Genomic DNA, 12,455 nt, shown 5'->3' on the forward strand with positions numbered 1-12,455 from the left:
GCTATAGTGAGCCACGTTCATGCCACTGCAGTCCAGCCTGTGGACAGAGTAAGACCCTGTCTGAAAAAAAAAAAAGGGGGCCGGGCATGGTGGCTCACGCCTGTAATCCCAGCACTTTGGGAGGCTGAGGTGGGCAGATCACCTGAGGTCAGGGGTTTGAGACCAGCCTGGTCGACATGGCAAAACCGCGTCTCTACTAAAAATACAAAAATTAGTCTGGTGTGGTGGCACACACCTGTAATCCCAGCTACTAGGGAGGCTGAAGCAGGAGAATTGCTTGGACACGGGAGACGGAGGTTGCAGTGAGCTGGAACTAGGCCACTGCACTCCACCCTGGGTGACAGAGCGAGACTCCATCTCAAAAAAAAAGGACGAAGGCTCTGAATAAACATTTTTCCAAAGAAGATAGACAAATGGCCAATAAGCACATGAAGATGTCCAACATTATCGGCCATTGGGGAAATGCAAATCAAAATCAGAATGAGATAACACTTTACACTCACATCCACTAGGATAGCTATGATAAAAAAGACAAGTAAGGCGGTACAGTGGCTCACGCCTGTAATCCCAAAACACTGGGAGGCTGAGGCAGGAGGATCCCTTGAGCCGAGGAGTTCAAGACCAGCCTGGACAACATAGTGAGATTCCCATCTACAAAATATTTGAAAATTAGCCAGGTGTGGTGGTGTGCACTTGTAGTCTCAGCTACTCAGGAGGCTAAGGTGGGAGGATCCCTTGAACCCCAGAGTTGGAGGTTGCAGTGAGCTATGATCATACCACTGCACTCCATCCTGGGTGATAAAGGAAGACCCTGTCTCAAAAAATAAATAAATAAATAAATAAATAAGACAGATAATAACAAGTGTTGGAGAGGATGCAGAAAAATTGGAGCAGTCATATGCTGCTGGTAAGAAGGTAAAATGATACAGCCACTTTGAGAAAGTCTGGCAATTACTCAAAAGCTAAAAATAGAGTTGACATGTGATTCAGCAATTCTGTTCCTATATACATAACCAAGAGAAATGCAAATGTATGTTCATATAAAAACTTGTACATGAATGTTCATAGCAGTGTTATTCATAATAGGTAAAATGTGGAAACGGGCCAGGCATGGTGGCTCACACCTATAATCCCAGCACTTTGGGAGCCCAAGGTGGGAGGATCACTTAAGCTCAGGACTTTGAGCAGCCTGGGCAACCTAATGAGACCTCGCCTCTATTTAAAATTAAAAAATTTTTAAGACGAACCAGGCATGGTGGCATGCGTCTGTAGTCCCAGCCAGCCACTCAGAGGCTGAGGGGAGAGGATCCCTTGAGCCCAGGAGTTTGAGGCTATAGTAAGCTACGATCGCACTGCTGCACTCCAACCTGAGTGACAGAGCAAAACTCTGTCTCAAAAAAAAAAAAAGAAAGAAAAAAGAAACAACCCCAATTTCTATCTACTGATGAATGGATAAACAAAATGGGGTCTAGCCATACAGTGAAATATTACTCAGCCATAAAAAGGAATGAAATTCTGATATGTGCTACAACATGGATGAACCTTGAAAACATGACGTTAAGTGAAAGAAGCTACTCACCAAGGACCATATATTGTATGATTCCATTTATATGGAATGTTCGGAATAGACAAATCCACTAAGACAGAAAGTAGATTAGTGGTTACCTAGGGCTGGGTTTGGGGTGGGAAGATTGGGGATGATGCCCAAGGGGTGTGGGGTTTCTTTTTGGGGTGATAAAAATATTCTAGAATTAGGGCGAGGGTGGTACAACTCTGTGAATATCCTAAAAGCCGTTGAATTGTACACTTTAAATGGGTGAACTGTATGGTATGTGAGTTAAATTTCAATAAAGCTGTAAACAAAAAAGGGTCCCAAGTGATCTGAAAGGGTGACATAGTCGATATTTGTCAACTTCTCTCCCAGTTCTGCCCTTGGATTCCAAGCCCCTCTGCTAGGGCTGGGGCTTCCCCTCCTTGTCTAGATTCTCACAGTTAGCAAGCTCCAGATGTGGACAGATGGGGGCTGGAGCCACTCTGGGGCTTCTGCCTCCGTAAAACTTCAGTTTGTGGAATACTGGGGCCTGACAATTCCAAGGCTGAGCCTGCACATTCTCAGGCAGAGACAGTGGACAATAGGGGGTGTGTTTGAGGGGCGTAGGGGGAGATTTTCCCTAGGTGGTTCATCCACCTCTGAGACAGGAAGACTCAGAGGAAGCGGGAATGGCTAGGGGAACCCTAATGAGAAAGAGGCTGGGGAGGGGCAAGGAACTCCAAGGCAAGAGAGAAGGACTTGGCCACAGCCCTGACTTTTCTGCTCCAGGTGACAGCCTGGTCCTTCGTGAGGCCAGAGCTGCACCAGGGGTGGGAGGTCACCCCACCAAACCAGCTGAGGTCTGCTTTGCATGGCAGGGGTGCAGCTGTAACTGCAGGAAGGACCTGGAGGGCAGGAAAAGGAAGTGCGGACTTGGGTCAGCAGCTATTAAGTGCGCCTCCTCTGTGTCCCTGGTAAACTGTGGGAACCGTCAGGACACCCAGTGTATCCCCCAAGGCCTGACGTTGTCCCTAGCACGGGCACATGTCATTAAACAGTTATCGATTGCACAAGGAAATGAATGAATGACTTAAGCTTCTTTGTAGGCAAAATGATATGGTGAGATGAGTGGCCATGGGAGTCAGACAGGCCTGGGTTTGAATCCAGTTCCTCTGCAGACTGGCCATGTGGTATCGGACAAAACATTGCTCAGAGCCTTAATTTCCCTATCTTTAAAACAGGGCTGAACCCAGACTTCACAGGGCTGTTAGGAGAATGCTGTTTACAAAGGTTTCCAGCACATGGAAGCTTCCTCCATGGATGCTGGCGGGCCTGCCATGATTTAAAGTGGAAGAAGCACCATCAAGATCTTCAAGGTCATATGGTCTCACTGTGGGAGGAAGGGGCATGGGGGTTAGGATTTACTCCTGGAAACTAGTTAACAGTGAAAGGGGGTCCATGTACCCATAGAAATGGTGCTGATGTTGCCTCAAAGGAATTCAGTGGCTGGAGAGAGAGCTGAGATGGTTGGAAACTTGGAGAAGAGGGAGGAGCTTGAAGGATGGGTTGGGGGCTATCGGAAAGATAGAAAAAATGGGAGGTGGGCACAGAGGCTGGGGTCTGTGGGACTAGGATTGCAGGAGCCTGCCTGGATTAAAACAGAAAGTTTGTGTAGGGGGTGGTGGCACAGCTGAATATGAGGTTGGATGAAAGAGGTGGAGGAGAGATGAAAGGCTTTAGAAATGGCCAGGTGCGGTGGCTCACACCTGTAATCCCAACACTTTGGGAGGCCGAGGCGGGCGGATCACTTGAGGTCAGGAGTTCAAGACCAGCGTGGCCAACCTGGTGAAACCCCATCTCTACTAAAAATACAAAAATTAGCCGGGCATGGTGGCGGCCGCCTAAAATCCCAGCTAGTAGGGAGGCTGAGGCAGGAGAATTGCTTGAGCCCAGGAGGCAGAGGTTGCAGTGAGCCAAGATTGCACCACTGCACTCCAGCCTGGGCAACAGAGCGAGACTCTGTCTCAAAATAAACAGAAGAAGAAGAAGAAGAAGAAGAGGAAGAAGAGGAAGAAGAGGAAGAAGAGGAAGAAGAAGAAGAAGAAGAAGAAAAAAAAAAGAAAAAGAAAGGATGTGTCCAGGGCAGGGTGCGGGTGCTTTGGTGAACTGCAGATTGCTGCTGGAGACCTTGGGGCCCTAAGACAGATGGACAGATGTCCCTAGTTCCTGTTCCTTAGCCCCATCTAAGAACATGGAGTTTTCATCTATAGCAGGAGCAGCTGTGACATTCTTGGACTCTCTTTAAAAGGCACATTAGTATTTTAAAGGCTCTGAGAAGTTGTACAGGAAAGAGCCTGTATCATTTCGCTCATCACAGCACTTTCCAAAGGCATTTAGCCTTGGAACCCCTTGGAGCATCTCAAGGGACCAGTATGCCAAAGAATACCCTTTAGGAAATGTCGCCGTCGGGGAGAGTGCCTGGGTTTTGGGATTCAACAGGCCATGGTTCAAATCCTCGTCTGCGACCTAGCAGGTGTTAGATCTTGGGCAAGTCTTGTGCCTTCCAGAGCCCCTTTTCCTCAGGGTCATAGTGAGAACTAGGAAAAGCGTGTGGGTAAATGGCATGTGGCTAGCTCTCTGGTTTTGCTGCGTGCCTCTCCTTGCGAGGCCTGGCCCCGCCTCTTCCCTCGAGCCAGGCTGTCTACATTATAGGCTCCAAGTGGGCTCCTGAAGCAGCAGTTAGGTGATGGGCTTGGTGGGACGCTTGATTGGATTTCTCCTGTAGGAGCACACTAGCTGATGCCCCTCACTTGGCACCCGTGTTGGTCCATGATGCCAGCATCATGGACAATAGAAACACCCAGATGTACACAGAGGGTAGAACCAAGGCTCCAGGGACGCAGCCAAGTCCTGGCCTGAGGATCACCATAAAGAGGGCTGGTGTTGAGCCCATCATACCAGGAGTCAGCAAGGTAGGGACCTGCACCCCATGTTCTGATCCATTCACTCCTAGCTGGCACCTTTCCCTTCCCCTGCCCAGGCTTCCTCCCCAGCTGCTTTAATTAAGACTCTGTTAAAAATGGACACAAAACCCAGTTCAAACTGGATTAAGCAGAAAAGAGAATATATCAGTTTGGGTAACTGACACATGCCTTCATAGACTTCAGGTATGGCTAGATCAAGGTGCTAAATGAGTATCTCTTGGCTCTATGTTCCTCCGTGTTGGATTCATTCTCAGGCAAGCTCTCCCTGCAAGATGGCAGGGATTGCCCTGGCCACTCCAGGATTACATCTTCCCATCTTACACCCTCTGGTTTAGCATTCCAACAGGAAGTGAGCCTCTTTGCAGTAGTTGAAACAAGTCTCTAGCATCACTGTCATTGGCCCAGATTGTGGTCAGATGCTCATCCTTGAACCAATCACCATGGCAGTGGGGAGTGGTCTGGATCTCTTGATACAATGGAGACAGAGGTGATAGGTGGCTCCACTGAGCCCCATGGGCTGAATGGAGAAGAGAAGCTTCCCAAAAACAATGCTGGCTTCTGTAACGGAAAGAGCTGCAGGGTGAGCAAACCCAGAATTGCCTACTTGCTCTTCTAGGTGCCTTGCATGGCCTCCAAACTCCCCTCACAGCCTCCAGCCCAGCTTTATTCTCCTGAGAGCTACTCAGGGCTTCCCTCCATGCCCCTCCCCAGCGCCCAGCCTGCATCCTAAGCTTCCATCACACCTCTCAGCCTCTTTCCATCAAATATGTTTATTAGTTTGTTTGTTTGTTTATTTTTGAGACAGGCTCTCACTCTCTCACCCAGACTGGAGTGCAGTGGTGTGATCACGACTCACTGCAGCCTCGAAGTCCCAGGCTTAAGCGATCCTCCTGCCTCAGCCTCCTGAGTAGCTGGAACTATAGGCGTGGCTTGTGCCACCATACCCAACTATTTTTTTAATTTTTTATAGAGACAAGGCTTTATCATGTTGCCCAGGCTGGTCTTGAACTCATGAGCTCCAGTGATCTGTCTGCCTCAGCCTCCCAAAGTGTTGGGATTACAGGCATAAGCCTCTGTGTCTGGCATCTTCTTTTTTTTTTTTTTTTTTTTTTTTTTGAGATAGTGTCTTGCTGTCACCCAGGCTGGAGTGCAATGGTGTGATCATGGCTCACTGCAACCTCTGCCTCCTGGGTTCAAATGATTTCCGTCTAATTTTTTTTGTATTTTTAGAAGAGATGGGATTTCACCATGTTAGACAGGCTGGTCTTGAACTCCTGACCCCAAGTGATCCGCCCACCTCGGCCTCCCAAAATGTTAGGATTACAGGCGTGAGCCACAGCGCCCCGCTGGCCTCTTTTTGAATGTGCCAAGTAGCATGAACTGAAGAGCATGAAGACCCTCCTCACCATCCAGTTTCCTCAGGGCCAAAGATATCGCCATTTAAAAAGTCAGCCAGCCGGGCGCGGTGGCTCACGCCTGTAATCCCAGCACTTTGGGAGGCCGAGGCGGGCAGATCACCTGAGGTCGGGAGTTCAAGACCAGCCTGACCAACATGGAGAAACCCAGTCTCTACTAAAAATACAAAATTAGCCTGGCATGGTGGTGCATGCCTGTAATCCCAGCAACTTGGGAGGCTGAGGCAGGAGAATCGCTTGAACCTGGGAGGTGGAGGTTGTGGTGAGCAGAGATTGCACCATTGCACTCCAGCCTGGGCAACAAGAGTGAAACTCCATCTCAAAAATAAACAAACAAACAAACAAATAAATAAATAAAATACAATACAATAAAATAAAAAGTCAGCCAGGTGCCACGGCTCACGCCTGCTCCCAATACTTTGGGAGGCAGAGGTGGGTGGATTGCTTGATCCCAGGAGTTAAAGACCAGCCTGGGCAACATTGTGAGACCCCGTCTCAAAAAAAAAAAAGCCAGGCGCGGTGGCTTACGCCTGTGATCCCAGCTCTTAGGGAGGCAGAGGCGGGAGGAGAGCTTGAGTCCAGGAGTTCGAGGCCTGCCTGGGCAATATAGCGAGACCCCGTTCTCCACAAAAAGGAAAAGAAAAAAAGCCAAAAAAAAAAAAATTAAAAGTCAACATGCCCTTGGGTATGTTCCCGGTAGCCTCTGTTATAAATCCTCACTTCCCCTGGGGCAGAGAGCGGGCCTGGAGGGGAGGAGGCTAGGAGAGAGGCTAGAGGTGAACATTCAGGGCTTCCTTCATCCACCCATTTATTTTTTCAACAAGCATCGTCATGGGGTCCCAGTCCCACCACTTACCCAGCTGTGTGATGTTGGGCCTGTCACTGCACCCCTTGCTGCCTCATTTGTTTTACGGTGTTGACTAAGGCACCTAGCACAGGCCCTGTCTCATAGTAGGTGCCTGTTAGTATTAGCTCACATCAGAATCTTGTATTATATCAATGTCAATGAGTTAATTAAGTCCATTTGTTTGGAGTTTGCTGACTCCGGTGATGCTTGGAGCCGGGTCTCAGTCACTGGCTCCAGGTCACCCAGTTGGAGAGTGACAGACCATGATAGTGATCAAAACCCAGTTCAGGCCACGTGCGGTGGCTCATGCCTGTAATCCCAGCACTTTGGGAGGCTGAGACAGACGGATCACTTGAGGTCAGAAGTTCGAGACCAGCCTGGCCTACAAAAAAAATAAAATAAAAAAATTAGTTGGGCGTGGTGGCGCACACCTGTAATCCCACCTACTCGGGAAGCTGAGGCACAAGAATCGCTTGAACCCAGCAGGTGGAAGTTGCAGTGAGCCGAGACTGTGCCACTGCACTCCAGCCTGGGCAATGGAGGGAAACTCTCTCTCAAAAAATGAAATAAAAACTCAGTTCAAACTAGAGCCTGCGTTTTGAAGGCATGGGAATTGTTGAAGGCGTCTCTTGGACCTTGTGAGAGTCTTGGGGTCCCCCAGCGTGCTCTTTCAAGCTGTCCTTAAGGCAATCCCCTTGTCTCGGGTACTAATCTGGACTCCAGTTCATACCAGAGCCTTACGTGCTAAGCAACAGCAACAGCAGGGCCGGGCCCTGCATCCCTGCCTCTCAGCTCCTGCTCACCCCTCTCCAACAGCTTCCCCAATCAGGCACAGGATCTCCCTGTCCTTGAGGCCAGAAGAGTACCCAGGGAGGAGTGGGAGGGATCACTCCAGAACGGGTACTCAATGCCAGCCCTCAAGCCACTGCCATGGATATCTCTGTCCAGGTCATGTTTCCAGATGCTTCGGAAGTGGGCAGCAGGAAGCACCTCTCATCAGCTTCACGAGGGCCAGAGAAGGGGCCCAGACACAGAGATGCATTTGAGAAGGGGCCTTCAGAGCTCAGAATCCAGGAGCAGGGGCCTCCAGCAAGACCAGGGTGAGCTGAGGGGCTTTCCAGAGAACAGGTCCAAGAGAGAACCCCCTGTAGCCCACCCGCGGGGGAGAGAGAGAGAATGGAGAACTCCCAGGCCAAGGCAGCTCCACCCACGACAGCACCTTGTCCTTCTCTTTCATTGCACCAGTTGCACTAAAGAGTTCATGTTAACCTTTTGTCTGAACTCCCCCAACGAGACCACAAACATCTTTTATGTGTCTTGTTTGAGGAGCATCATATACCTGGTTCAACCTCAAAGCCCTCATGCCTAGTACTATGCCTGACACATAGTAAATGTTCGATAAATATTGATTCACTGAATTAATAGAATAATGAACAAAAAAAGGTTAGGAGACACAGGAACATGTAAAGATGTACACGTAATTGTTTTCTAAATTTTGTGTTTTTTAAAAACTTTTCTACAGCAAGAATGTATTCAAAAAGAGAAAATCAAGAGCAAGCCAGATAGAGGCAAAGTGAAAGGCTGGGATAATAGAAATAGTAAATACTAGCTGGCTTAGTTGGATTTGACTATAACCAGAAGCTCCTAAATAGCCTCCTCTACAAGAAAAGTTGGGAGAGACAACTCAAGCCAGGTCCGAGGCCCACTGAGACAACTACTGCATACCATGCTGGTAGAAATAGAAACCATTTAAGCATACCTGTTTCATCAATGTGGCAATTTGTTTAAACGGCCTTGAAACTCCCTTTATCCTCACCCATTTCTGGAAATAGGCCATGAGGAAATAATTGGTGATTCAAGCAGTTTTATGCACAAAGACTTTCACTGTCACATTATCTTAAATACTAAAAAATTAGAAACCCCTTAAGCGCCCACACAATAGGGAAATGGTTAATGATGGTTATCTTTAAAATATGGAATTTTATACATTTAATGAACATAAAAAACATATAAAGCATGTTTCTGAAGGATTTTTAGCATGGGAAAAACACAGGCTATGATGTTAATTGAAAAAAGTACATTAGGCCGGGCACAGTGGCTCACACCTGTAATCCCAGCACTTTGGGAGGCCAAGGCAGGTGGATTACCTGAGGTCAGGGGTTTAAAACCAGCCTGGCCAACATGGCAAAACCCCATCTCTACTAAAAATATAAAATTAGTTGGGCATGGTGGCACATGCCTGTAATCCCAGCTACTTGGGAGGCTGAGGCAGGAGAATCACTTGAACCCAGGAGGCAGAGGTTGCAGTAAGCCAAGATCACTCCACTGCACTCCAGCCTGGGCAACAAGAGCGAAATTCTGTCTCAAAAAAAAATATATCTATCTATCTATCTATCTATCTATCTATCTATCTATCTATCTATCTCGCCGGGCACCATGGTTCACGCCTATAATCTCAACACTTTGGGAAGTTGAGGTTGGCGGATCACTTAAGCCCAGGAGTTCAAGACCAACCTGGACAACATGGTGAAACCCCATCTCTACAAAAAATATGAAGATTGGCCAGACATGCTGGCATATGCCTGTAGTCCCAGCTACTTGGGAGGCTAAGGTAGGAGGATTGCTTGAGCCCAGGAAGTGGAGGTTGCAGTGAGCGGAGATCATGCCACTACACTGGAACCTGGGTGACAGAGCAAGACTCTGTCTCAAAAAAATAAATAAATAAATAAATAAGTATGCATATGCATAGGAAGAAGCTTGGAGGAAATACTCCAGAATACTAAAGTGAGATCGGATAGACACAGCTTCAAATTTTGAACAGTTATCTTTAGCTTTATGACCTTAGGCTCAAATCTCTTGTCCTCTCTGCATCCCAGTTCTGATTTTTGTTTCATTTTTTTCTGAAAAACAGTTTAAAAATACTATAAAACTTAAATTCTAGGCTGGATGCAATGGCACGTACCTCTAATCCCAGCACTTTGGGAGGCCGAGGTCGAAGATTGCTTGAGCCCAGGAGTTCAAGACCAGCCTGGGCAACATAGCGAGACCTTGTCTCTACAAATAATTGTGAAAGTTTAAATTTTAACTCCCCCAAACATTGACATCAAAGTGTCTATGATTTGGGGAATTCCTGTGAGTCCTTCATTGGTCCTTCCAGGCGTTAGCTATGCACCTATGGTATGCCTAGCCCTATAAAAATATATAAAACAGTGCCCCAGTCTGGGAGCTAAAGTGTCACTTTGTCTATTTTCCCCAGGAAGAAACAGTCCTCTTGGGTCCCCCAGGAAGGGTCCCAGGAGCTGCAAGCAGGCCAGGATCAGAGTGAGCTGGGGTTGCTGCCTTCCTGGGTTCCTGAAGTACCTGAAGGGCTGCAGCAGCTGGGCTCCGGAAAGGAGATCAAGGGCCAGCAGGGGAGGCAACGGAACCGGGGAATCGGGGAGGATCAGCCTCCTGAGAGCTGCCAGGTAACCTAGGAGATCTGGGGAGAAGGGTATGGAATGACCTACCACAGAGGAGGTGAAAGAGCCCCCCTCCTACCATGCCCTCCATTCTGGTGCATGTACCTGTAGTCCCAGCTACTTGGGAGGCTGAGGCAGGGGTGATCCCTTGAGCCCAGGAGGTCAAGGCTGCAATGAGCTATGTTCAGGCCCCTGCACTCCAGCCTGGGTGACAGAGTGTTTGCTCCCCTCTGTGCCCTGAAGATGTCAAGCACTCAGTCTGTGGGTCACTGGGCTATTCCCCCAGCCTACATCACAAGCATTTAAGTCTTGTTTCCAGGCCGGGCGTGGTGGCTCACGCCTGTTAATCCCAGCACTTCTGGAGGCCGAAGGAGGCAGATCACCTGAGGTCAAGACCAGCCTGGCCAACATGGTAAAACCCTGTCTCTACTAAAAAATATAAAATTAGCCGGGTGTGGTGGCACATGCCTGTAATCCCAGCTACTCAGGAGGCCGAGGCAGGAGAATTGCTTGAACACGGGAGGTGGAGGTTGCAGTGAGCTGAGATCGCGCCATTGCACTCCAACCAGGGCAATGAGAGCAAAACTCCGTCTCAAAAAAATAAAAATAAAATAAAAATAAGTCTTGTTTCCAGAGTGGCCCCACGGTATGTCAATGGGTGCAGGGGGGAGGGAGGAGGTGCCAGGTTCTGTATACAGATAATATTGGGACATGCTGAGTTTAACAAAGCTGAAACAGGTTTCTGTATGCTAGGATATCCTGGAAGCAGTTTACTAGCTGCTGAGCCTTTGTAAGATTTTGCAAGATATGATTAGAGGCCAGGCGCCGTGGCTCGTGCCTGTAATCCCAGCACTTTGGGAGGCTGAGGTGGGAGGATTGCTTGAGCCCAGGAGTTTGAGATCAGGGCAACATGGTGAAACCCCGTTCCTACAAAAAATACCAAAGTTAGCTGGATGTGGTGGCACATGTCTGTGGCCCCAACTACTCCAGATACTGAGATGGGAGGATCCCCTGAGCCTGGGGTCCAGGCTGCAGTGAGCCAAGATCACACCACTGTGCTCCAGCCTGGGTGACAGAGTGAAACCCTGTCTCAAAAAAAATAAAAATAAAAATAAAAATAAAATAAAAAATTTTAAAAAGATATGGCTAGAGTATATTGCCTTTCCCAAACTTATTTGACCACAAGATCTTTTTTTATTTATCTGTAAGATTTTTTTTTTTTTGAGACAGTCTTGCTCTGTCGCCCAGGCTGGAGTGCAGTGGCGCAATCTCGGCTCACAGCAAGCTCTGCCTCCCAGGTTCATGCCATTCTCCTGCCTCAGCCTCCCCACTAGCTGGGACTACAGGCACCCGCCACCATGCCCGGCTAATTTTTTTGTATTTTTAGTAGAGACGGGGTTTCACCGTGTTAGCCAGGATGGTCTCAACCTCCTGACCTCGTGATCCGCCCGCCTCAGCCTCCCAAAGTGCTGGGATTACAGGTGTGAGCCACCGCACCCAGCCTGGTAAGATTTATTTTTAACAGCTTCAGTAAGGTATAATTGGCATTCACTTGCACATACTTTAAGTGTACAATTTAATGTTTTGACATATGTACACACCCACAAAACCATCCCCACAATCAAGAAAGCAAACATAGCCATCACCCCAACCATTTCCTCATGCCCTTTCTCATCCCCCCTCCCACTAGTCTATCCCCAGGCGACCACCAACTATCACTATAGATTTGTTTGTATTTCGTGGAATTTTACACAAATGAAATTGTACAGTGTACATTCTTTCTGTCTGGCTTCGTTCACTCCACATGACTATTTGAGATTCATCTAGGTCGGGTGCGGTGGCTCAGCCTGTAATCCCAGCACTCTGGGAGGCTGAGGCGGGTGAATCACCTGAGGTCAGGAGTTCAAGACCAGCTTGGCCAACCTGGTGAAACCCCGTCTCTACTAAAAATATAAATATTAGCTGGGCATGGTGGCAGGTGCCTGTAGTCCCAGCTACTCGGGAGGCTGAGGCAGGAGAATCACTTGAACCTGGGAGGCGGAGGTTGCAGTGAGCTGAGATCATGCCAGTGCACTCCAGCCTGGAGAACAGAGTGAGACTCTGTCTCCAAAAAAAAAAAAAAAAGGAGAGAGAGAAAGAGAAAGAAATTCATGTATTGTGTGTATCAACATGTTGTTCTTTTGGTTGCTCAGCAATATTTCCATTCTATGGATATACCAT

General features: G+C 48.1%; 1 protein-coding gene across 1 annotated transcript in view; it reads left to right on the forward strand.

Moving 5' to 3' along the window:
* The first annotated feature begins 2,772 nt into the window (after positions 1–2,772).
* The window catches only part of SPATA21 (spermatogenesis associated 21), a 34,507-nt gene continuing 24,824 nt past the window's right edge, over positions 2,773–12,455 (forward strand). Inside the window, 3 exon segments of the mRNA XM_063594551.1 lie at positions 2,773–4,503; positions 7,726–7,877; positions 10,034–10,241. Coding sequence (XP_063450621.1) covers positions 4,375–4,503; positions 7,726–7,877; positions 10,034–10,241 — 489 coding nt within the window. The 5' untranslated portion in view covers positions 2,773–4,374.

The sequence above is a fragment of the Pan paniscus genome, chromosome 1, assembly GCF_029289425.2.
Source record: "Pan paniscus chromosome 1, NHGRI_mPanPan1-v2.0_pri, whole genome shotgun sequence".
Classification (NCBI taxonomy): Eukaryota; Metazoa; Chordata; class Mammalia; order Primates; family Hominidae; genus Pan; species Pan paniscus.